This window comes from Chiloscyllium punctatum, chromosome 4 (genome assembly GCF_047496795.1).
Source record: "Chiloscyllium punctatum isolate Juve2018m chromosome 4, sChiPun1.3, whole genome shotgun sequence".
Taxonomy (NCBI): domain Eukaryota; kingdom Metazoa; phylum Chordata; class Chondrichthyes; order Orectolobiformes; family Hemiscylliidae; genus Chiloscyllium; species Chiloscyllium punctatum.
The window spans coordinates 70026896-70054482 of NC_092742.1; the positions used below are offsets into that span (position 1 = coordinate 70026896).

At 40.8% G+C, this 27587-nt stretch overlaps 1 protein-coding gene across 2 annotated transcripts in view; it reads right to left on the reverse strand.

Annotated features, from left to right (window-relative positions):
* Positions 1–4587: 4587 nt before the first annotated feature.
* Positions 4588–27587, reverse strand: part of scfd1 (sec1 family domain containing 1) — a 151526-nt gene continuing 128526 nt past the window's right edge. For both annotated transcript variants that reach the window (XM_072569003.1, XM_072569002.1), the window contains exons 23-25: positions 19267–19332; positions 7334–7402; positions 4588–4862 (exon numbers count right to left, since the gene is read on the reverse strand). In XM_072569003.1, coding sequence (XP_072425104.1) covers positions 4836–4862; positions 7334–7402; positions 19267–19332 — 162 coding nt within the window. In that variant the 3' untranslated portion in view covers positions 4588–4835. The remainder of the gene's footprint in view (positions 4863–7333; positions 7403–19266; positions 19333–27587) is intronic.

Below are 27587 nucleotides of genomic sequence, written 5' to 3' on the forward strand. Positions count from 1 at the left end.
TACTCAATATTAAGCACATGATTTATTCAAACACTATCATTAAATTACAACAAAAGAAAGAACTAGGAATACAACTCAATTGGAAAACTTAACAGAATAATAGATAATATTATTACTGTTGCTAATTAACTGATCCAACATAGCAGCATCCCATAAACATACCCTTGGCAAAGGCAAAGTCAGAAAACAGATCTGTCACACTTGCAATCCAACAGCCCAGGAAGAGGACGTCTAGCTTTTGGCTGTGATCAAGAGAGACCAAAAGTGCTTCCACTTAATCCAGAGCCCAAAAGTAACTGCTGAAAGCTAAACTTAAACCTAGTTCTGAGCGTGAAACAAGGCTTTGTAAAACAAGGCTTTACAAGTTGTTTATCTTCTCATGGACTGCTCAATCTCTCTCTAAAAGACACCAGGACAAACACAGCCTCTTAAAGCCACAACATCAGCACACTGTGTTTTTCACAATCTTTCTACTAAACAAAAACTCTGTAAGAATGATGTTTGACATTACATATTCTGTTTAATAGTGTGACCTGCAAATTGTATAGAATGTTATTGGGGAACAAGCAACTAGTTGAGTCAGGAGAACTTGATTTGATCAAAGATTTTGTTGTTAAAGAGTTAGCTACTCAAATTTTGCTTTTTTTCAGCTATATAATTCCTCAAGTAACTTTATCCTTGTGTTCATTCCAGCTTCAGTTAAAATTGGAAAAGGTCACTGCTGAAATTTTCCTGAGCCTTCTATTTCTAAATACTTTATGTTCTCTGGGTCAATCAGTGATCAGTGTAATTTATGAGGTTGCAACATATGATATACTTTCGTCATATCCACTACTGGGGTGTTTAAAACCAATTCTTGTACAAGTATTGTCACCACTTTAAATTGAATAGAAAAGAATGCATTCATTGTAATAAATATTATCGATAATGTTTTATCTATTATTTGAAACAATACATGGAACTACTCATCATCCATATACTTTTGCTCTAAATTATCACATTCACATAGATTTAACATTCTGTGATGATTTTGCTAGATTATACATGAGATTACTTGGCCAGCTGGTATCATGGATACTTTTAATGAATTTTTTTAGTTTGTCATAGAGTCATAGAGATATACAGCATGGAAAAAGACCCTTCGGTCCAACCCGTCCACATCGACTAGACATCCCAACCCAATCTAGTCCCACCTGCCAGCACCCGGCCCATATCCCTCCAAACCCTTCCTATTCATATACCCATCCAAATGCCTCTTAAACGTTGCAATTGTACCAGTCTCCACCACATCCTCTGGCAGCTCATTCCATACACGTACCACCTTCTGCGTGAAAAGATTGCCCCTTATGTTTCTTTTATATCTTTTCCCTCTCACCCTAAACCTATGCCCTCTAATTCTGGACTCCCTGACCCCAGGGAAAAGGGGGTCTATTTATCCATTCCAAGCCCCTCATAATTCTGTAAACCTCTATAAGGTCACTCCTCAGCCTCCGACGCTCCAGGGAAAACAGCCCCAGCCTGTTCAGCCTCTCCCTGTAGCTCAGATCCTCCAACCCTGGTAACATCCTTGTAAATCTTTTCTGAACCCTTTCAAGTTTCACAACATCTTTCCGATAGGAAGGAGACCAGAATTGCACACAATATTCCAACAATGGCCTAACCAATGTCCTGTACAGCCGCAACATGACCTCCCAACTCCTGTACTCAAGTAACATTAAATAACTATTTCTAAGCCTCTGTTAATATTTTTGTGGCATCAACATCTTAATAATCATCAAATCCAACTTTTAAGGAAAAGACATCTATTTGTTCATGGCATTTGTCCATTTAAGTTGTCGTCAAATGTGGGCACTTGGAAGGCAGGTTTCCAATTGAAACTAAATTAATTTTGTTTGACAAAATAAAAGTCTGTAATTATCTAGTGTCTTGTTCTTGTATTGCTGGGATGCAGCCTCCAAAAAATAATAGTGATGAGTCTCTTGGACTGTTATTAAGAAGTTGGAAAGGTTACAGGGTGAAATGTGGGATGATGAAGAATTTAGTTAATCAGTGAGCTATGAAATATACATTAATTCCAACCCCCTTTAAAAGTTTGAAAGGAGAATTAATGTCCAATATTTTTATTTCACCTCACTGTCTTTCAATTAGGATTGCTACTAAAAAGGCTGTTTTCCAGAATAAATATATATCAGTACAATGTGGCCATGTGCCCAGATGTAACAGTGGTTTGTTTAATACTAAATTCAGGTTCCCATGGAGAAGCCATAGATCTTATAGAAAATTCAAATACAGCAAACCTTTCATTAGCCTTGATATTATACAACAAGCTACTGAATTTTCTTCCATTGCAGACAGGAAATACTTCTTGGTGCCAGATACACATTTGCTATTCTGGTTTATAGTACTAAATAAAAGATTTTCCTAAAGTTGATGCATGGGCATATATTAAGCAGTAAATAACTCTAATAACGTTAAATATCGTTTTGACTTTTAATATGGACATTACCAAACACTTCTTGCAGAATTTCGAACGTGAGAGTTCATTCTCAATTTAAAGGCCCTAACAAGAAAGTGACTCGAACTGGTGTGGGCAACTTACAGAATATCAAAATACCACTGTATATTGGTTAGACAGATTAAGATTAAGATTCATATTCATTAAATTTTCATGCATTACGAGTAGTTAGATTGATAGGAACATATCCTCCACCTTTTCTGTGGAGACAGGAAGAACTATCCAATAGTAGCATAGAATCTTCCAGCACTGTGACTGGGTTGGAAGTGCATGGTAAATCATGCAGTAGGGAAGTACAAAGAAGAGTTGCCACCATTGCCCTTAGTTCATAGGCACCATACTTAAACAACATCTGAACTGATATTCCTTGCCACCATCAGAACCAGTGTTAGCGCTTTGAGTTGGTAGTTATCACACTATGTTTGGGTAGTGTGCTGCCACCAATCTAAGTTGAGTCTGGGGACTGTTTAATTAACAGCAATAAAGGATAAGCACTGGTAATTCTAAACAGAAGTCACATAATAAGTTAGCTTATTAAGTTATACCAATAGGAATAGTTTATATTAGTAGTTAGACAAAATAGGAGCTGTACAGAGTACATCTGCTCCCCTCAGATACTCCTGCAGAATGTAACAACCCCCACTCAAAAAATGAGAAAGATCATTAGATTGGGTACAGCTTAATGCAACATCAACATGAACTCTTTCAGAATCACTTCTTTACACAACAGCAATTTCAAATCTACACCCTCCTTTGACCTATCACCTCCCACTGGATTTGTGGAATTACTGTTGCACTTCTTCCCTGATCATCTGGAATTGCTGAGATCCTATCGTTACTGTGTCCTTTTTATAAGCTCCTGCTATTTCTTCTTTGATAGCCTGACTATATGATTACTCTTTTGGGCCTGTACACAAGTTCCATATCTGACCTGTTGATGCTATTATTCCTTATCACTACCCAGGTTGCTTCTATATCCTGGTTTACATAATCTATGTCATCCCTCTCTATAGTGTTATATCATCTTAATTAACAGAGTCACTCCTTCATCCTTTCCCAGCTTCTTGACCTTCCTAAATGTCACATATCCAAGATTTAGATCCCAATCTAGGTCATCCTGCAGTAGTGTCTCAGTAATAACCACTAGATCATACCTATTTAAGGGTATATACTTTTTTTCTTAGTGTCATGGATTCAGCTTAAATTAACAGCAACATTGCTTGAATGATTATTGGGACCGTACCCACTGTACATTTACAAATACATCCTTGATACAATTTGTTAGAGAAATATTACCTTGTCCTTTGTGCTCTTAGGTGGATGAAAAATGTCAGCATTGTAGCGGTTTTAGTTTTTAATGATTAGTTTTGGTTTTGTGAAGTTTCTGCTCTTTTGTGAATCAGAGGTCTGCAATTTTCACAAACCTTCTGTAATTTTTAAAACTAGTTTAGGTAAAAAAAAGATATTTAGATTTTGTTATGACCTTAACATAGAATCATTTACCGTCAGTAGGAGTAGGGTGGGAGGTGGGTCCGAGTGGGATGCTCTTTGGAGGATTGGTGTAGACTGGATGGGTCAAATGACTTTTTCCATACTGTAGGGATTCTCTGACTTGTGAGATAAGTTGAAGCAGTACCAGATTCCTCCACTAGGAAGAGCTAAATACACAGCTCAGAAAGAACTTTAAAAACCACAAATCCACATGACTGTGTTCTCTATGTTAAATGGGTTCTGGGAAAATGTCTGATGGATAACTTCAAAGCCAAATACTAAAGACAATATATACAACTCTTTCTTAAATAAATGGATTTTGTTCCCTATGCATTACATACTCTTGCACTATTGAGTGGCTGGAAGTATCACATAGAATGGTCCAGACTCTCATAAATCAAGACAGTTGAAAGCTCATTGCTGACCCCTGATGATTAGCTGAGGGTGGACAGCAGGAATACAACAACGTCTGGCTGGCAGCTGCAGGAAGTTGAAATTATCAGTCATGATTGCTGTTAAATGATTTGAATGCATTTTGTAAAAAAAAAGTACACAAAATATTTGTACAAACTGCCACTGAATAATTTTAAACACAATTATTTGTTTTTAGATTTATTTCAACTCTTTGTACAGTTACATGATGTAGAGGTTGATGTTAAAAATGTCAGAAATTATATCCAATCGCAAAGAATTATCAAGTAAATGGAATTATAAGTATTATAATATTTCAAGAAAGAAATATGTAAATAAAGTGTGACACTGGAGTAGCAAAACATGTTGTCTGTATTCTTCCATCTTGAAAATTACTCAAGAGTAACAACTGTGTGTCTTAGCTCTGAGATCCCAGTTGTGACAGCTGGAAGACAGAAAAAGCACTAGTTACATATTTCTATTGAAGGCTTAACCCATCTTAATTTGGAATGAGAAAGTGACCTAATAAAGCTCCACACATGGCTGTTTGATTACTGAACATCAAAAGGGTCAAGTTACAAACAGAGTTAAGTGACTCTGCAACCACGTTTTTGACAAAAATTCTAGAGCCTATCACATCCAGTGGAGAATAGTGATGGACAATTGGGTTACTCATGTGAAGATGTCCATTGACAGTTGCACTTTTCAGCAGAACAGGTTCTAGACAAGTGCAAGAGAGAAGGCTGATGTGTTTGCAACTGTCTTAATTCAAAATTCAAATGAATAGTTTGCCCTCAGCCTAATCCCAGGTACCACCATGTTGCATGCTAGAGTCCAGTCAATTTAGTTCTGTTCATGCAGCATTGAGAACAATACATGGGGTCATGAATAGTGCCATCAGATAACAAACAAGGAGTTGGCCTTGACATCAAGACAGCATTCAACGGAGTACAGCATCAACAAAGCTCAGATCATGTGATTGTAAGAAATAGGAACTGGGGTAGGCCATTTGGCCCCTCAAGTTTGACAGCTTTTAATAAGACCCAATTTTAGCCTCAGTTTCGTTATCCCACCTAGCTCTCATAATCATCTACTTCCCTGTGTATCAAAAGTTGTCCTTATAAAATTTGGTCTTAAAAACAATAAGTCAGCCTCCACTGCTATCCGAGGGAAGAGAATTCCAAAGCTAGTGACTTCAAAGGAGTAGGCCATTTAACCACTCAAGCCAGCTCTCCTTCTCAGTACGATCATGGTTGAGTTGATTATAAACTCAAATCCACATTCCCACCTACCCGAGAATTGATTACTCATTTCTTCCAAAAATAGGAACAACCCATTTTGAAACTGTGACACCTAGTTCCAGATTTCACAGTAAGGGGAACATCCCCTTAGCATCTATCAACTCTCTCAGAATCTTATATCTTTCAATAACCTCATCTCTCATTCTCCTAACTCCGATGAATGTAAGTCCAACCTGCTCAATTACCTATATAAAACAACCACTTCATCCTTCAAATGAACCTAGTGAATCTTCTCTGAAGTACCCCATCATAATTAAGGGATCACGCCTGTACGTAATATTCCAGATACACTCTCACCAATGACCTGTACATTTGTGGCACTTCCCTGCCCAGATTCCTTAGGTCAGTGACCATAACCACCTCTAACGAGCTTAAATGCATCCGAAGATTAAAAGTAGGACAGTAAACTGATGATGCTGCATTAAGTATACCAAGAGCTCCTTTAATAATGGAACAGCCCATGTCAGCCACCACAAATGGAATAAAAAACAAAAAAAAACTTCACTACACTTATATATATATATTTAGTGCCCTTATAAAAAAGCACATTAGACAGCCAAAAGATGGCTGCGGTAATCGATAATAGCATTAGGCAGTAACATTTCAGAAGCTTCTCAGAAGACAAAAATCAGCCAATTAACATCCCTGATGGGAGAATTGAACAATAGAATTGCAAGTTTTTCCTATCCTGTAAAGTATGTTAATGACTTTCCACTTAACCTCAAGACAGTTGTTTATCTGCAACATAAGCCTTTGTCTTGATGGTAACAGCTTCTCCTCTGCACCCTCCTCCTCCCTCTGTCCACTCAAAGAGGTCTGGATACTCCCACATAGAACACAACTGTCCTTTAACCACAGAATTATGAGATAGCCGTTAAAGGGGTTAACAGTATCTGAATGAACATCTTTTGACAATATCAAAGGGAAGAAATGGTCTTTTGCCCCTGAACTAGCAATACAACCACAAAAGCATTTTGGACTTTTGAATTCTATTTTGAAAACAATGATATTGATAAATTGGTCTCCCCTAACTCTTTTATACTTCAGTCATTACTAAATAAATAAGCTCTTTATATTTTTTAATTTGAACTCTCTCATATGTTTGTGAGCATGCCTTTTTTTGCAAAAATATTCCCCAAACTAGTTTCATTTTACACAGTGCTGTTGCAATCCTTACAAGGTCAGAATTAACAAACAGAGGGAATGGGCACGGTTTCAAAGGGGAAAAATTAAATAACAATCTGCTTAGGGACATTTAGTGAGAATAGGGAGAGAGATTTATTTTAGAACACACAATCTGCACTGCACCCATATTTGGCTTTAGGCAACATGCATTGAATGTTCCAAGCAATGACCATCTCCAACATGAGCACTTCACTACTTCCATCTAATTTTAAACAGCATTCTATCTGAACAGAAGCTTCACTGGGCTCATTAATTTAAAAAAAAATATCTGAGTGCATTTTACACACACACACACACACACACACACACAATACTGAGAGCAAAATGCATTGACAGCTTTTGAGGTGGACCTCAATTATGTTGACATAAATCTTGTCATTATATAAGCTACTGACTAATTGTCCACAACTTAATAAATAAAATACAGTACCTGCTTTAGGAATTGGCTAGCATTGAACAGCTCGCTGCAACCATATAACACATGTTTACCAGGTTTATTCTGAATAAAAATAGAAGAAATAAATTTATTCCCACATATAATGGATAGAAATAAACTTGATCGGAGACATACATCCAGTTTTTTCAAAAAGCATCATAGCTAACACCGCTGCTTGTGCACAAGATAAAATTAAAATGTCACTTTGCCTTTTTTTAATAAATCATTTTCAGAAGAGCTTTATATGTGAATGTTTTACACATCATCATTAACGGTTTAAATAACCCCCTGCAAATTAATTCATACTCAGTTACTGATGCTTCATGTACTAAACAACACAGCTTAATATAATGCATTTCACAAAGAGAGTCATACTATCCTGCCGACAGTGTTGCATGTATGGAATCTGGATTGTGGTAATTCTGAATATTAAAGACTGGGCATTAAATATCACGTATATTTTGATATTGGTGAAAAAGGGGCTAGAGGAGAATGACACCAGTTTTCTATCCAGACGGACACCCATGGTCAACTGTGCAATAGACAGATTTCAAGCATCTCTCTACTATGTGCCATCAAAGCCTATGTGTCACTCAACAATGTATGCAGATTCAAGGATCCTCCATTCAGTGTTGCATTGTGACTACACAGAGTACCACCTAACTGCAAAGTTATAATGATGCAGGCCTAAGGCATGTTTCTGCAAAACCAATCAGGCCAAATATATGTGGAATAAAAGTAACATTATTGTCATAGGAATTAAAATCACTCTAATATCAGGTATAATTTTCCCATAGTAATAAAGTAAAAGATCAGAAGAAATAGGAGAAGTGGGTCCTTCTGCATTTCTAGTCTATTCTGCCATTTAACAGAATCAATTTCATCTTCCTGCAATATCTTGATAAATATTATTTACAAAATCAAACCTAAGCTTTAATATACTCAATGATTGAACATCTATGGTTCTCTAAAGTGGAGAATTGCAAAAATAAACAGCTGTGAGAAGAAATCTCTTCTTACCTCAGCTGTAAATCGTTGACTCCTTATTCTGAGAATATGACCCCTAATTCTATCCTTCTCAGTCAAGAGAAACATTCCCCAGCATCGACCCAGTCAAACCCCTTAGTTCAGGTTTTACAATATAATCAATTTATATTCTTCTAAAATCTAGGGAATACAGGCCGAAGTCTACCCAACCTCTTGTCAAAATATTTAGAGACCACTGACTTCTTAAAAAATTGAAGAAAATCAAAATGCCAATTATTTAACAAAAGAATGAATAGACAATAGGTGCAGGAGTAGGCCATTCTGCCCTTCAAGCCTGCACCACCATTCATCATGATCATCCTCAATCAGTATCCTGTTCCTGCCTTATCTCCATAACCCTTGATTCCACTATCCTTGAGAGCTCTATCCAATTCTTTCTTAAACGAATCCAGAGACTGGGCCTCCACTGCCTTCTGGGGCAGAGCAGTCCACACACCCACCACTCTCTGGGTGAAGAAGTTTCTCCTCATCTCTGTCCTAAATGGCCTACCCCTTATTTTTAAGCTGTGTCCTCTGGTTTCATAGTTTAAACTCTTTTTTGTAATAGTCAAATTAAATTTTACCTTAACTAACCACCCATACTCTTAACTAATATTAAAGATGAATCAACAAGAAAATCGTGTTTGATTACAAATTGTAATGTACACATGAAATAACAGATGCAAATAAGAGCGATTTTGCAAATTAGGGAAGCAGTCCACTAGCATATAGGTGATGTCATTCAATATCATCAATCTCAGTCATAAAGTCCTTCTAAACTCTTCCTTCCTCACAAACAGTTTCAGCTCCTCTCCTTCCAAGATGTAGTATAGTCCTAAGCCAACAGCAGTACATAAGAGTAGCCTACATTCCACAGGTAAAATCTTCAACAAAAATAGCAGTCATTAAGACATCCTAAGTTTAGCATGGGTAACATATAGTCACTGGAAAAGCGCAGCAGGTCAGGCAGCATCCAAGGAACAGGAGAATCGATGTTTCGGGCATAAGCCCTTCTTCAGGAATCCAGCAACACATTTTCAGCTCTGATCTCCAGCATCTGCAGTCCTCACTTTCTCCTCTAACATATAGTCACTAATATTATCTTCAAGTAACAGAAAGAGCTGTAGAAACTGTATTTGTTTGTGATCAGCTTCTGGATATAACCTCAGTTTTCTTCACCTTTCTGTACTGCACCATTGGACTCATAATTCTACGACACCACTTGGATAGCTCTGCACCTCTTTGTATAGTCTCAACCAATTTCAGTATGCTAAGGCGTTTTGGCTCAGTTGTGGTTTCCTTAGAGTTCATGAGGATCAGTTTGCTTTGTCTACTTCCTTTTTCTGTTTCCATTTTCAATTTGGGGCTATCTGGAAAAAGGATTGATTATTGTAGTTTGGATATGTGACTGAGATGAGTGTTGCTTGGGAAGGTTCCAAGAAGGGAGTGGGGATTCAGTAGGAGTGACTGTGTCTTTTTCATAGTTAGTCAGGAGCTATAGCACATTTTAATCCCTCTGACATTTTACAGCTAACTATGAATCTAACTGAATTGGAATAGCTCCAATGTCTTGAATTCTAACTTAAAATTAGGGGGATTTTCCAGAGGGTTTCAGATACAAGGCAATTGCCCATTGACATTTTAAACTTCCTGATTACTGCATAGTCACTGCATTGGGATCTCAGAGATGTTTCAAAGTACTTATTTCATGGTACATCTCTGACAAAGTATAGACTAGAAAATCTGGGCCAATGTTCCTGTGTCGTCACAGCAAAGTCCTATAAAATTGCAATATAACTTCTTTATTCTTGAACTACAATCTAACATACATCCTTTGCTTTCCCAATTGTTGTATACTCCATGCTCCATTTCTGTGATTCATGTAAAAGTTTCCTCTGAATTCCAGTATCTCCCAGTCTCCCATCATTTAATTAAAATCTGCCTTTCTTTTCTTCCCAATGAGGTATGCAACTTCATGTTTCTCCACGTTATACCTCAGCTGCCATGTACTTGCCCACTTACTAAATCTGTCCCGATCACTTTGCTGCTTCTTTGCAACATTCTATCAACTTACTTTCCACCTAACTTTGTACCATCAACAAACCTACAAACTTTACATTTGATTCCCCCATCCAAATCATTGACATATGTTTTAAATAGCCAAGGTCCTTGTAGCAATCCTTGACATCATTACCTCCAATCCCAAGAATCCTAATTGTGTGCAATAATCTCATGTGGGGCCATTTATCCAATGTCTTTTGAAAATCCAAAATCTCACTTGCTGTGAACAGCTGAAAGGAAATGCTGTTCTGGCTGTTTATGACAAACAGGATATTGACTATACTGAATCAATACGCCCCCAGTGAAGGAATCATTGTTGTCTGTCACTGCTTATATCTGTACTAGTATTGTCTTAAGTCAGATCCTTAACCAGATATTTAAGTAGTTTGTTTTTAACTGGTAATATTTTAATGCTACATTAACTGATGTATCATGACAAAAGGAAGAAGACTATTAAAATAGTAAACTTGAACCCAGTTAATTTGGTGGTACTTGTGCAAAGGTAATTCAAAATATGATCTCTATGACCTCATGCTTTCTGCTTTGCCCAAGGCTTCATATTTTAAACAGAAGGACTATCTTTCCCCTCTGTCTTTCTTGAAAATTAAATGTAGTTCAATTCACTTCGTAATTTTACTAGCAGGAAATTCAACCTGGACAAACTTCCCAATGGTGACAACTAAATATAAACGATCTAGCCTAATCTCACTTTCCAGCTCCTGGTCCATAGCCTTGCAGGTTTGCATTGCAAAAAGTACATGGTTATGCCAATGAGCAGTTCTGCCTCTGCCACTGTTTCAGGTAAAACTTCAGGCTGTCAATCTCTGAGTCTCAACTCCCCTCAAAGTACACTGCCTGATTACTGGCCACTCTAAAGGCAGCACAGTGGCTCAGTGGTTAGCACCACTGCCTCACAGCACCAGGGACCTGGGTTCAATTTCAGCCTCAGGTGGCTGTGTGGAGTTTGCACATTCTCTCCATGTCTGTGTGGGTTTCCTCCAGGTGCTCCAGTTTCCTCCCACAATCCAAAGACGTGCAGATTGGGTGAATTGCCCATGCTAAATTGCCCACGGTGTTTTGGGATGTGTAGGTTAACTGCATTAATCAGAGGTAAATGTGGAATGGAAGGGGAATGGGTCTGGGTGGGATATTCTTCAGAGGGTCGGTGTGGACTTGTTGGGCCAAATGACCTGTTTCCAGGTAGGAGGGTTTCTATGCAAATACCTGTGTAAATATCCCAAGGTGTCAATGGTAATACTCTCGTCAGTGTGAGAAAAATGAAGAAGGGGCAGCACAGTGGCTCAGTGGTTAGCACTGTTGCCTCACGGTGCCAGGGACCTGGGTTCAATTCCAGCCCTGGGCGACTGTCTGTGTGGAGTTTGCACATTCTCCCTGTGTCTGCGTGGATTTCCTCCGGGTGCTTCGGTTTCCTCCCACAGTCCAATGATGTACAGGTTAGGGTGAATTGGCCATGCTGAATTGCCCAAACATTTCAGGGATGTGTAGGTTAGGCATATTTGTCAGGGGCAAATATAGGGGAGTGGGTCTGGGCGGATTACTCTTTGGAGGATCGGTGTGGACTAGTCGGGCTAAAGGGCCTGTTTCCACATTGTAGGGATTCTAATTCTAATTCCAAATACCAAGGGAAAGAGGTCATTGTTTTCCATTCTATCTTCGCCCCTGGAGATTTTGTAAACCTCAATTAAATCTCCTCCAGCCTCTTCTGTTCCACAGATAACAAGCCAGTCTTGTTATCTTGCAACATAGCAAAACTTTTCCAGTTAATCTCCTCTGATATGTCTTTAATGCAATGATCACATTCTTCCGATCACAAGGTGGCCTGAATACTATGGAGTGCTTTAACTGTGGCCTAACTTGCACTTTACAGTTCTAGAATAAATTCACTGCTCCTATCTTAATTAAGTGAGCAAAGAAATGTTCCCTATGTGCCTTCTCAGCATCTTAACTTTTTGCTCTACTATTTTCAGAAATCTGTGGACATTCATTTTAAGGTCCTTCTGTTCTAGATTTCTGAGATTGCCATCATTTATTCAGAGAATTCCCTTGCCTTTGTCACTCTTCTTAAATGAATTACCTCATACTTTTCCTGAGTTAATTTATTTTGCCACTTTCTTGCTTATCCTTTTCTTAATACTTTCTTTCATTGGATATCAATGTTACCAGTTAGACCAGCATGTGTTGCCTATCCCTAATAGTCCTTAAACCGAAAGGTTTGCTAGGGCTATTTCAGAGGGCGATTCAAAGTCCTCTGTATTGCTGTGGGTCTAGACTGACTGTAGAACAAATCAGGGAGGGATTGCACATTCCCTTCTTTGAAGGGCAGTAGTAAACCAGTTGCTTTCTAATGACAACTAGTAATGTCTTCATAGATGTTTTCAGACGAGCTTTAAATTTCAAGTTTATTCAGTGATTTCCAACAACTGCTGTTGTGAGATTTAAACCAGAGCATTATTTGGGCCGCTGTATTACCAGTCCAGCGACATTATGACCACACCTTCTTAGTTCCCTCAATATTGGATTTATTTTAGCTTGGAAAAATCTAATTGGGGATCGAAGGAAGTGCAAAACTCTAAGTGCCCAATACATTCAATACAAATTACACAGTTCTACAAATGTTTGCATTACGAACATGTTGGGTAGGATGGGGTGGATGAGTACTTTTTTTTTTACTCGACATGCTCCTATTCTGCCGAAAGAGTGGTTCATTTCTGTACTGTAACCCTTAAGCACTGTAACTCCCTGTATCCTATCTGAAAGCATTCACAAAGGAGGATGGTGAGCAACTTCACCCTCAAAAGCCCATATTTTCCAAAGATGTTGGAAAATCCAATTGCAGAGACAACCAGAGAAAAATCACTGTGTATTTGAAATACCCTCACTCAAGAGACAGAACGTGAGATTGGAGAAGTAACAAGATTAATAGAGAAGGAAGCTGGGATGGGTTTGAAGCTGCAAGTGTCTGGCTCAATGGTGGTAGTCAACAAGTGAGTTGGGCAGAGTGTGGAGTTTGGTGAATTAATTGGGGCTGAGGGTGTTGCTCGGTGAGTGAACTGGGGCTGACGATGATGCTCGCTGAGTGAATTGGGACAGAGGGTGATGCTCGGTGAGTTAATTGGGGCTAAGGATGATGCTAAGTGAGTGAATTGGGACAGAGGGTGATGCTCGGTGAGTGAATTGGGGCTGTGTGAGATGCTCGGTGAGTGAAATGGGGCTGAGGGTGACGCTCAGTGAGTGAACTGGGGCTGAAGGTGTTGCTTGGTGAGTGAACTGGGGCTGAAGGTGTTGCTCAGTGAGTGAACTGGGGCTGAGGGTATTGCTTGGTGAGTGACTTGGGGCTGAGGGTGATGCTCGGTGAGTGAACTGGGGCTGAAGGTGATGCTCGGTGAGTGACTTGGGGCTGACGGTGATGCTCGGTGAGTGAATTTGGGCTGTCGGTGATGCTCGGTGAGTGAACTGGGGTTAAGAGTGATGCTTGGTGAGTGAACTGGGGCTGAGGGTATTGCTTGGTGAGTGAACTGGGGCTGAGGACGATGCTCGGTGAGTGAACTGGGGCTGAGGGTGATGCTCGGTGAGTGAACTGGGGCTGAGGGTGATGCTCGGTGAGTGAACTGGGGCTGAGGGTGATGCTCGGTGAGTGAACTGGGGCTGAGGGTGATGCTCGGTGAGTGAACTGGGGCTGAGGGTGATGCTCGGTGAGTGAACTGGGGCTGAGGGTGATGCTCGGTGAGTGAACTGGGGCTGAGGGTGATGCTCGGTGAGTGAACTGGGGCTGAGGGTGATGCTCGGTGAGTGAACTGGGGCTGAGGGTGATGCTCGGTGAGTGAACTGGGGCTGAGGGTGATGCTCGGTGAGTGAACTGGGGCTGAGGGTGATGCTCGGTGAGTGAACGGGAGCTGAGTGTGATGCTCGGTGAGTGAACCGGAGAAGAGTCTGGTGTCACGCTTTTGTCTATTTGCAAATATTGTCAAGTTTCTTCTACAAACTGCTCAAGGCACTGGATATTGCAAAGGCTATGAGCCCTGACAACACTTCAGCAGTAATATTAGTCATGCTTCAGAACTTGCTGCACTCTAGCTAAGTTGTTCCAGTAGTTACAACATTGGCATCTATCTAAATGCAGACATCAGCCCAGATTTGTCCTGTCCACAAACAGGCAGGCCAACTCTAACTCAGCCAATTGCAACCAGTTTATTTTCACTCATCAGGAATGTAAGGGAAGTTGTTAACAGTTTATCAAACAGAAAATACTCACCAATAATCAGCTCACTGAGATTCAGTTTGGGTTCTGCCAGGTCCACCATTGGCTAAAAGAGCTGAGCCAAGTGTTGAAGTGAAGGTGGCTGCCTTTGACACCAGGCATCATTTGACTGAGTTTGGCAGAAGCAACCTGATGAAAATTGGCATTAATGGGAATCGGGGTAAACTCTACATTGGCTCCATTCGCATGAAGGAAGCTGGTTGCGACTGTTTGAGGTCTATTAACTTAGCCAAAGGGCCTCACTAAAGGAGTTCATCAGAGTAGTGTCTTAATCCTAAGCATCTTCAGTTGCTTCAACAATGGCCACCTCTCCATCACCAGGTAAGAGCTGGGAATGTTCAGTACTATTTATTACTCCTCAGATAATGAGGTAAAGTACTTCAAAAGCAGCAAGACCTGGATGACATGCAAGCTTGGGCTGCTAGATCAAAAGTAACTTTCACACTACATAAATGCCAGGCAATGATCATCTCAAACAAGAGAGGATGAAACCATCTTAATTTTACATTCAATGACATTACCATAGTTGAATCCCTCATTATCAACATCTTGAAGTTACTATCAATCAGAAACAGAATCACACCAGCCAGCCAAATATTGTGGTTGCAAGAAAAAAGTTAAGGCTAGGAGTTCTGTGCAGAGAAATTCATTTTTTGTCTCATCACAGTTGGTTCAGCATCTACAAGTAAGGAGCGTGATGGAACATTCTCCATTTGCTTGGATGAGTGCAACTCCAGCAACATTTAGGAAGTTGAATGTTCTCCTACAAGATGCACTCCAATAACTCATCAAGTTTCCTTAGGTATGACCTTCTAAACCCATGACCTCATTATCTAGAAGAACTTGAGCAGCAGATGCATTGGATTATCAGAACCTGCAAGTTCACCTCTGAGATACCAGAACTTATAAGCCCCCGACAGATTTACAATGATTTGTCAAAGGAGCAAATGTGATGAGAGGAAAGTTTTTCATACAATGAGCAGTTAGGGGCTAGAATGCACTGCCTAGAAGTGTAGTGGAGGTAAGTTCAACTGAGGCATTCATGAAGATATTGAATGTTTATTTGGATAGAAATAATGTGCAATGAAAAAGGCAGGAGTTCACTTGCGGATCCGGAGCAGACAAATGGGCTGAATGGCCTTCTGCACCATAACACTGTGATCCTTGAAGTTCCCTTTTGAGGTACCAGCTCCAGCAATTTTCCCTACCAATGACACAACACCCTAACTTGAAACTATATATTGCCATTCCTTCAACGTTGCTCAGTCAATATCATGGAATACCTTCCTAGCAGCTCTGTGGGTGTACCTACATTACATGGTCTGAAGCTGTTCACCATCACCTTCTCAATGCCAATTAGGGATGGGAAATAAATGTCATGCCAACCAGGCAAGTCCACACAACATGAATGAAGGAAAAAAATCATAGCTGCTTTCTTCGACGTCAATGTGTCTTCATTGAGTATCATGTGAAAATCTGCCCACTGTGCTCTAAATTTAGATGAGTTATATAGATCAGGAGCAGAAGGAACAAGTTTTGCTGAATGTGGTGACACCTTTTTCAAAATACTGCCACAACTTGTAGTTCTCCCTAACTCCTACACTGTCATTCATGTCTTTTGAACAATTTCTTCAAAAGTTACAAGGTTTTATGAGGAATTCTAATAATTTGAGCTTGTGTGCAACATTTCTTGGGAGTTTATATACTTTACATAGAATCACATAGAATGTACAGAATGGAAACAGACCACTCGGTTCATGTGCTGCTCATGTCCCATGTGCAGTTAGAGTCACAGAGATGTACAGCATGGAAACAGACCCTTCGGTCCAACCCGTCCATGCCGACCAGATATCCCAACCCAATCTAGACCCACCTGCCAGCACCTGGCCCATATCCCTCCAAACCCTTCCTATTCATATACCCATCCAAATGCCTTTTAAATGTTGCAATTGTACCAGCCTCCACCACATCCTCTGGCAGCTCATTCCATACATGTACCACTCTCTGCATAAAAAAGTTGCCCCTTAGGTCTCTTTTATATCTTTCCTCTCTCACCCTAAACCTATGCCCTCTAGTTCTGGACTCCCCGAACCCAGGGAAAAGACTCTGCTTATTTATCCTATCCATGCCCCTCATAATTTTGTAAACCTCTATAAGGACACCCCTCAGCCTCTGACATTCCAGGGAAAACAGCCCCAGCCTGTTCAACCTCTCCCTATAGCTCAAATCCTCCAACCCTGGCAACATCCTTGTAGATCTTTTCTGAACCCTTTCAAATTTCACAACATCTTTCCGATAGGAAGGAGACCAGAATTGCATGCAATATTCCAACAGTGGCCTAACCAATGTCCTGTACAGCCGCAACATGACCTCCCAACTCCTGTGCTCAAACTCTGACCAATAAAGGAAAGCATACCAAACGCCGCCTTCACTATCCTATCTACCTGTGACTCCACTTTCAAGGAGCTATGAACCTGCACTCCAAGGTCTCTTTGTTCAGCAACACTCCCTAGGACCTTACCATTAAGTGTATAAGTCCTGCTAAGATTTGCTTTCCCAAAATGCAGCACCTTGCTCTGAATTAAACTCCATCTGCCACTTCTCGGCCCATTGGCCCATCTGGTCCAGATCCTGTTGTAATCTGAGGTAACCCTCTTTGCTGTCTACTACACCTCCAATTTTGGTGTCATCTGCAAACTTACTAACTGTACCTCTTATGTTCGCATCCAAATCATTTATGTAAATGACAAAAAGTATAGGGCCCAGCACTGATCCTTATGGCATTCCACTGGTCACAGGCCTCCAGTCTGAAAAACAACCATCCACCACCACCCTCTGTCTGCTACCTTTGAGCCAGTTCTATATCCAAATGGCTAGTTCTCCCTGTATTCTATGAGATCTAACCTTGCTAATCTGCCTACTATGGGGAACCTTGTCAAACGCCTTACTGAAGTCCACATAGATCACATCTACTGCTCTGCCCTCATCAATCTTCTTCAAAATACTCAATTGTTTGCGAGACATGATTTCCCACGCACAAAGCCATGTTGACTATCCCGAATCAGTCCTTGCCTTTCCAAATACATGTACATCCTGTGCCTCAGGATTCCTTCCAACAACTTGTCCACCACCAAGGTCAGGCTCACCGGTCTATAGTTCCCTGACTTATCTTTACCGCCCTTCTTAAACAGTGGCAGCACGTTTGCCAACCTCCAGTCTTCTGGCACCTCACCTGTGACTATCGATGATACAAATATCTTAGCAAGAGGCCCAGGAATCACTTCTCTAGCTTCCCATTGAGCTCTCGGGTACACCTGATCAGGTCCTGGGGATTGATCCACTTTTATGTGTTTCAAGACATCCAGCACTTCCTCCTCTGTAATATGGACATTTTGCAAGATGTCACCAACTATTTCCCGACAATCTATATCTTCCATATCCTTTTCCACAGTAAATACTGATGCAAAATATTCACTTAGTATCTCCCCCATTTTCTGTGACTCCACACAAAGGCCACCTTACTGATCTTTGAGAGGCCCTATTCTCTCCCTAGTTACCCTTTTGTCCTTAATGTATTTGTAAAAACCCTTTGGATTCTCTTTAATTCTATTTGCCAAAGCTATCTTATGTCCCCTTTTTGCCCTCCTGATTTCCCTCTTCACTATACTCCTACTTCCCTTATACTCTTCTAAGGATTCACTCGATCTATCCTGTCTGCACCTGCCATACGCTTCCTTCTTTTTCTTAACCAAACCCTCAATTTGAAAGGCTTTTGCCCGAACAGTCTATTTCGCTGCTCCTTGGATGCTGCCTGAACGGCTGTGTTCTTCCAGCACCACTAATCCAGAACCTCAATTTCTTTAGTCATCCAGTATTCCCTATACATACCAGCCTTCCCTTCCATCCTGACAGGAATATACTTTCTCTGGATTCTTGTTCTCTCATTTCTGAAGGCTTCCAATTTCCAGCCCATCCCTTTATCTGCGAACATCTGCTTCCAATCAGCTTTTGAAAGTTCTTGCTTAATACTGTCAAAATTGGCCTTTCTCCAAATTAGAACTTCAACTTTTAGATCTAGTCTATCCTTTTCCATCACTATTTTAAAACGAATAGAATTATGGTCGCTGGCCCCAAAGTGCTCCCCCACTGACACCTCAGTCACCTACCCTGCCTTATTTCCCAAGAGTAGGTCAAGTTTTGCACCTTCACTAGTAGGTACATCCACACACTGAATCATAAAATTGGATTTTCTAATGGATTCCCAGTTCCCCAAAATAGTCAAGAAGGTTGGTCAGGCAGAATTTACACCTTCTGAAATAACAGGAGCCACCATTGACTCGGCTACTTTAACTTAGATACTCAACTTTGCCTCGAACGATTATTTTGCAGGTGGCCAATGCAAGTCAAAACAATGTAAGCGCTCAGATTTGTTTCATTACCTTTCTTGAAAATACCTGTTTGCTGCTTTCCAGTTTAGTGCAACACGCTATAAAGTGAATCTCTCCTGACGACTTGCCTTATGAATACATTGAACATGTTTCAATATTAAATGTCACCTTACCTTTGTGTAGTCAACAAGGTTCTGATATTCAATATAGTTCCCACCTCCAACAACAAAGACAATAGCCTAGAAAATGAACAAACAAACTTTGTGAACATTCTTTTCTGCTCCAGCACTTCTTTTAAAACTCCAGACTGTTTTGAATTTTCAAACAGGTCGTGTGGACAACAAGGTGAATATAAAAACAGACAAGTTGCTATAATATTAGCCCACACTTGCAAAGTGGCGCCCTCAAGCTACAAATTGTCTTCCATTCTAATAGAGATAGAGAGACAGAGAGATGGGGAGAGAGAGAGAGAGAGAGAGAGATGGACAGAGATGGAAAGAGAGAGAGAGAGAGAGACAGACACAGAGAGAGAGAGAGAGAGAGAGAGAGAGAGAGAGCAGATATCCCAACCCAATCTAATTCCACCTGCCAGCAACCGGCCTATATCCCTTCAAACTTTTCCTATTCATAAACCCATCCAAATGCCTTTTAAATGTTGCAATTGTACCATCCTCCACCACTTCCTCTGGCAGCTCATTGCATACACACACCACCCTCTGTGTGAAAAGGTTGCCCCCTTAGGTCTCTTTCATATCTTTCCCCTCTCACCCTAAACCTATGCCCTCTAGTTCTGGACTCTCCCACCCCAGGGAAAAGACTTTGTCTATTTATCCTTTCCATGCCCCTCATGATTTTATAAACCTCTATAAGGACACCCTTCAACCTCTGACGCTCCAGGGAAAACAACCCCAGCCTGTTCAGCCTCTCCCTATAGCTCAAATCCTCCAACCCTGGCAACATCCTTGTAAATCTTTTCTGAACCCTTTCAAGTTTCACACCATCTTTCCGATAGCAAGGAGACCAGAATGGCACGCAATATTCCAACAGTGGCCTAACCAATGTCTGTACAGCCGCAACATGACCTCCCAACTCCTGTACTCAATACTCTGACCAATAAAAGAAAGCATACCAAACGCCTTCTTCACTATCCTATCTACCTGTGACTCTTTCAAGGAGCTATGAACCTGCACTCCAAGGTCTCTTTATTCAGCAACACTCCCTGGTACCTTACCATTCAGTGTATAAATCCTGCTAAGATTTGTTTTCCCAAAATGCAGCACCTCGCATTTATCTGAATTAAACTCCATCTGCCACTACTCAGCCCATTGGCCCATCTGGCCAAGATCTTGTTGTAATCTGAAGTAAGCTTCTTCGCTGTTCACTACACCGCCAATTTTGGTGTCATCTGTAAACTTACTAACTGTACCTCTAATGCTCACATCCAAATCATTTATGTAAATGACAAAAAGTCATTTGTGGCACTCTACTGGTCACAGGCCTCCAGTCTGTAAAACAACCCTCCACCACCACCCTCTGTCTTCTACCTTTGAGCCGGCCCTGCATCCAAATGGCAAGTTCTCCCTGTATTTCACGAGATCTAACCTTGCTAATCAGTCTCCCATGGGAAACCTTGTTGAAAGCCTTACTGAAGTCCGTATAGATCACATCTACTGCTCTGCCCTCATCAACCGTCTGTGTTACTTCTTCAAAAAACTCAATCAAGTTTGTGAGACATGATTTCCCACTCACAAAGCCATGTTGATTATCCCTAAACAGTTCTTGCCTTTTAAAATACATATATAGCCCGTCCCTCAGAATTCCCTCCAACAACTTACCCACCACTGACGTAAGGCTCAAGATCTATAGTTCCCTGGCTTGTCCTTACCACCCTTCTTAAACAGTGGCACCACGTTTGCCAACCCCCAGTCTTCCAGCACCTCACCTGTGACTATCAATGATACAAATATATCAGCAAGAGGCCCTGCAATCATTTCTCTAGCTTCCCACAGAGTTCTAGGGTACACCTGATCAGGTCCTGGGGATTTATCCACTTTTATGCGTTTCAAGATATCCAATACTTCCTCCTCTGTAATATGGATATTTTGCAAGGTGTTGCCATCTATTTCCCTATAGTCTATATCTTCCATATCCTTTTCCACAGTAAATACTGATGAAAAATACTCACTTATTACCTCCCCCATTTTCTGTGGCCGCCTTGCTAATCTTTGAGAGGTCCTATTCTCTCCCTAGTTACCCTTTTGTCCTTCATTTATTCGTAAAAACTCTTTGGATTCTCCTGAATTCTATTTGCCAAAGCTATCTCATGTCCCCTTTTTGCCCTCCTGATTTCCCTCTTAAGTATACTCCTACTGCCTTTGCACCCTTCTAAGGATTCACTCGATATATCCTGTCTATACCTTACATATGCTTCCTTCTTTTTCTTAACCAAACCCTCAATTTCTTTCGTCATCCAGCATTCCCTTCACCTGCCTTTCTTTTCACCGAACAGGAATATACTCTCTGGATTTTCGTTATCTCATTCCTGAAGGCTTCCCATTTTCCAGCCGTCCCTTTACCTGCGAACATCTGTCCCCAATCAGCTTTTGAAAGTTCTTGTCTAATACCGTCAAAATTAGCCTTTCTCCAATTTAGACATTCAACATTTAGATCTGGTCTATCCTTTTCCATCACTATTTTAAATCTAATGGAAGTATGGTCGCTGGCCCCAAAGTGCTCTCCCACTGACACCTCAGTCACCTGCCCTGCCTTATTTCCAAGAGTAGGTCAAGTTTTGCACCTTCTCTAGTAGATACATCCACATACTAAATCAGAAAATTTTCTTGCACACACTTAACAAATTCCTCTCCATCTAAACCCTTAACACTATGGCAGTCCCAGTCTATGTTTGGAAAGTAAAAATCCCCTCCCATAACCACCCTATTATTCTTACAGATAGCTGAGATCTCCTTACAAGTTTGTTTCTCAATTTTCCTCTGACTATTAGGAGGACTATAATACAATCCCAATAAGGTGATCAGCCTTTTCTTATTTCTCAGTTCCACCCAACAACTTCCCTGCATGTATTTCCAGGAATATCCTCCCTCAGCACAGCTATAATGCTATCCCTTATCAAAAACGCCACCCCTCCTCCTCTCTTGCCTCCCTTTCTATCCTTCCTGTAGGATTCGTATCCTGGAACATTAAGCTGCCAGCCCTGCCCATCCCTGAGCCATGTTTCCGTAATTGCTATGATATCCCAGTCCCATGTTCCTAACCATGCCCTAAGTTCATCTGCCTTCCCTTTTAGGCCCCTTGCATGGAAATAAATGCAGTTTAATTTATTAGTCCTACTTTGTCCCTGCCTGCCCTGACTGTTTGACTCTCTTCTGTTCTCAACTGTACCAGTGTCAGATTGATCTCCTTCCTCTCTATCTCCCTGGGTCCCCCCCAACCCATCCACCCCCTTACTAGTTTAAATCCTCCCAAGCAGCGCTAGCAAATCTCCCTGCCAGTATATTAGTCCCCTTCCAATTTAGATGCAACCCGGCCTTCACTTCTACCCCAAAAGAGATTCCAATGATTCAAAAATGTGAATCCTTCTCCCATACACCAGTTCCTCAGCCATGCATTCATCTGCTCTATCCTCCCACTCCTGCCCTCACTAGCTTGTAGCACCAGGAGTAATCCAGATATTACTACTCTCGAGGACCTCCTTTTAAAATTTCTGCCTAACTCTTTGTAGTCTCCCTTCAGAATCTCAACTTTTTCCCTTCCTATATTGTTGGCTCCAATGTGAACAATGACCTCTTGCTGGCCTCTATCCCCCGTGAGAACATTCTATACCGTCTCTGAGACATCCTTGATCCTGGCACCAGGGAAGCAACACACCATTCTGATTTTTCTCTGCTGGCCACAGAAATGTCTGTCTGTACCTCGGACTAGAGAATCCCCTAACACAATTGATCTCTTGGAACCTGACGTACCCCTTGTTGCATTAGAGCCAGTCTCAATAACAGAAACTTGGTTGTTCTTGCTACATCCATCACTCCTTACATTTTCCAAAACGCATACTTGTTTGAAATGGGGATAGCCACAGAAGACTCCTGCAGTAGGTGCCTACCTCTCTTATCTTTCCTGGAGCTAACCCATCTATGTGATTGTATCTGAGACTTTCCCCCCTTCCTATAACTGCCATCCATCACATACTGCTGCTGTTGCAATTTCCTCATTGCTTCTAACTATCTCTCCAAACAATCCATTCAATCTTATAAGATTTGTAACCAACAGATTTATTGCAGAGAAATCCGCAGTAACCCTTAAACTTTCTTTTAACTCCAGCATCTGACAAGAAGCACATATCACTCTACTAAAAGCCACTTTTGGTCCTTCACAATCTGCAGACTCAGAAAATAACACTGTCTTATTCCTCTACAAAACACTGCCCCAGGTTAGATTAATAGTTACGGGCTTATATTTTAAGTTTAATCAAGAGATAGATCTCACAAAACATATAATCAAGAAAGAACCCACTGTACTCACTACTGCAGACTTTCTGCAGGCCACTTAAAACAATTAACTTATCTGATTCTGTGCTGTCAACTTTGCCCAAACAGTTCCTCCAAGATCAGTTGTGAATTTCACTGTTTGTTAATTTTCCCAGACACACTCCGATGTCCAGCGATACATGAATTCAACAGCAAAGGCAGTACTGTGCAGGTACACTCTGGTCAGTTTCTTTCTCTCTCTCTCCCTCCTGCACTGACCTTACTATGTGCTTCATTTGTCTGGTCTTCTCCCTTTTAAAACAGTTGTTGTTTTGACTTTTTTTCCCCCCAAAGTTCGAAAACAATGCAACAGCATGTAAAACAGTAATTGCTGCTCCTGGAATTCGAAGAAATCACCTCCAGCACCTAAAATACCTCAAAAAAGGAGCAGCTGTTACAGCCAGAAATTTTCCCTGTCCTCCATCTTGGATTACCCAGAATCCTGAGAGAGAGGTTTACCTCTATGTTACATTGCTACAGTGTAAATTTTGAATTTGGATTTGAAAGGATTCACAGATTTGCATTTATATTGCACCTTTTAGGTAACAAAATATTTGAAGCCATTTTAGAAGTTTTATTGAATAAAATTTGATCTCAAACCACATGAGATGAAATTAGTGTGCATGAACAAAAACTTGGTCAAAGAGGCAGGTTTTAAGTTGCATTTTAAAGCAGAAAAGAGAGGTAAAACATTGGAGAGATTTACAAAGGAAATTCCAAAATTTAGGAATGAAGTCACAGTGACCAATTTCAGATAATTAAAATTGGAGATGCTTAAGATGCCAGAATTGGTGAAATGCTGAGATTTTGTGAAACTGTAAGCCTGGTGGAGATCACAGGGATCTTTATGCTTTCCTTGGATGTAGATGTCACTGCTTATTATGTGTTATCCATCCTCAGTGCCCTTGAGTTAAGTGGCAGTAGTTAAGAGTTAAACACATCACTGTGGGTCTGGAGTTACAAGTAGGCCAGACAAGGTAAGGACAGCAGTTTTATTTTCCTCAAGGATAGTAATGAACCAAATGAGTTTTTATACCAATCAACAACAGTTTTAAAGTCACCATCACTTCTCACAGATCTAGCAATTCAAGACTGGGCATCCATGAGGTGTTGTGGGTCTTCAGTAGCAGAAAACTTGTACACCAACATAATCTTCAACGTCATGGCCTGGCATATCCAACACTCTGGCAGACATCAAGCTAGGGGATCAACTCTGGTTTAACGAAGAGTGCAGGTGACACGGAAGTACTGAAGACTTGGGTTCCAGAAATACCACACCCCAAGGCAAACTGTTCCAGCACAGCGATACAATGGCAGCCAAGCATCTAACCAGCAATGTACAAAACTGCCTGGGTATGCACTGTTTACTAAAAGCAGGACAAATCCAACCCAGCCAATTATTGCTCCATTAGTTTACTCTTAATCAGCATTAATGTGATGGAAAATGTCATCAACAGTGCTAACAAGCAGCGCTACCTGGTCACTGACACACAGGGCCACTTAGCTCTGTACCTTACTACAGCTTTAGTTCAAACATGGACAAACCAGTTCACTTCAGAGATTAGGTGGAAGTGACTGCCTTTGACAAGGGTACGCTTGACCAAATGTTGCCTCAAGGAGCCTTAGTAAAACTGGAGTCAATGGGGATCGGGGAAAACCTCTTCTGGATGGAATCTTACCTGGCACAAAGGAAAATGGTTATGACAATTAGAAGTTAGTCATCTCAGCTCCAGATATATCACTGCTGCACTGGGTACTCACAATGTGATCTCCTCTATATTGGGAGACGAAACACAGATTAGATGACTACCTTGCAGAACATCTATGTTCTGTCCATAAAAATGCCCCCAAGCTTCCAAGTGCCTGCCATTTTGACATACCATCATATTCTCACACCAATATTTCTGTCTCAAGCTTGCTACAGTGAGCCTCACTGAAGCTTGATAAATAATATCTCATCTTTTGCTTGGGGACCCTGCAGTCTATAGGACTCAACATTGAGTTCAATAACTTTAAAGCCTGACCATGCTTTTCGTTTTCACCTACGCCTACATCCTGACATGGATTGCTTTCAGAACGACCTACTCATTCTCTCTTACTATTAGCCCTCATTATCACTTATACAGTTTTTTTTTCTGTTCTGGTTTACTATCAATAATCCTCTTGCTTACCTTATGTATATCTCCAGCTATCCACATAACTTTATAATGCTGCCACCCCGCCTACTCCCAAACCCCATGTTCAGCAGAGATACCACTTTTTCCCAGCTGCTATCAATTCTGAAGAAGGGTCAACAGACTTGAAATGTTAATTCTACTTTCCTCCCAATGGGTGCTGCCAGACGTGTTGAGTTTCTCCAGCAATTTTGTTTTTGTTTCAACACTGGAGTTCTGAAGGGAATGTCTTAGACTGAACCACCTTCAGCTGCTTCATCAGTGACCGTCCCTCCATCATAGGGTCAGAAGTGGGGATATTTACTGACTATTGCATAATATTTAGCATCATTCCTGGCTTCTCAGGTACTGAAGTATTCCATGTCCAAATGCAGCAAGATCTGGACAGCATCCAAGCTTGGGCCGACAAGTGGCAAGTCAAATTTGTGTCTTGCAAGTGCCTGGCAAAGACTATCTGCACCAAGTGAGAATCTAACCATTGTTCCTTGACAATCAATAGCATTAGTATCACTGAATTTCCCACTATCAACATCCTGGAGGTTAACTGATCATAAATTTAACTGGACTAGACTTATAAGTAGTGTGGCGATAAAAGCAGATCACAGGTTAGTAATCTGCATTGAGTAGCTCAAATCCTTACTCTCCAAAGCCTATCCACCATCTATAAGGCACAAGTGATAGAATGATTTCAGCTCCAACAACACTCAAGAAGCTGGACACCATCCAGGACAAAGCAGACCACTTGAGTGCACCACATGTGTTGAGGGTTGAAAATCCTGGAATTTCCACCCTATTGGTGTTGTGGGTGCACCAACACTAAATTGACTCAGTGGTTCAAACAGGCAGCTCACTACCAACTTCTTAAAGGTAATTAGGAATGGGCAATAAACTCTTTGGTATTAGAAAACTTGATGATGGTGTTTAACCTTGAGTCTTCAAGCAAGTCAGCAAATCATCGTTATATAGATCCCAGTTCTGATAATGATGCCTCAGAGATCTAATTTTCTCAAATCTTCTCAAGTTTACTCTATTCTATGTGAAATCCTACTCTCCACTGCAGCTCCTGAGATGTAATTCTTGGCAGAGGAGTTGTGTCAACTGAAGAGACTAGGAAGTAGTTGAGCGATAGGACGAAGATGTCTTACCCTAAGGAATAGTAGAAAAATCATCAGAATATTTTCCATTTCCTTTTATGCCAGCCAATTCTGTCAGTAGTTATGATGGGAGCTGACAGTGTTTCATTTTCTTTTCAAAGTACAACTTTAACTTTTCCTCAGACCATAAAGGACAAGAGGAGAACACTCTCAGCTCCCAAGAAGAACTTCACTACTGCCAAGATGTTGAAAGAGCAATTCAACTTACCACTTCCACTTTATGAAATTTTGATGGATTAGATCCTGAAATATTTCTTTTTTGACTCAGATCTCCTTTGATCAGTTTTCACTGCTTTGCTGTTGTCATTATCAATGCCACAGTCCAGACACCAGCTGTTGTGAGAAGCTGGCATCCCAATTTGTCTAAGTCTTTGCCTTGCAAGGAAAAGATAGCTGAGCATTCACTCAGAAGTCTTGCTGAGTTGCACCTCTGTATTTATTGTGACTAGTTAATAGTTCATCAGTTTGTTCTAGTATAATGTTCAGTCTTCATTAATCTAAAGATCCTAGAACTCAGTCATTACATTTACACGGTTAGCAGAAGGAATCAAAGTTTGAGAAAAGGGTGACGTCAGCAGTCTTGAAGCACAGAGAACTGGTTACAAATATGAAATTTGGAAGT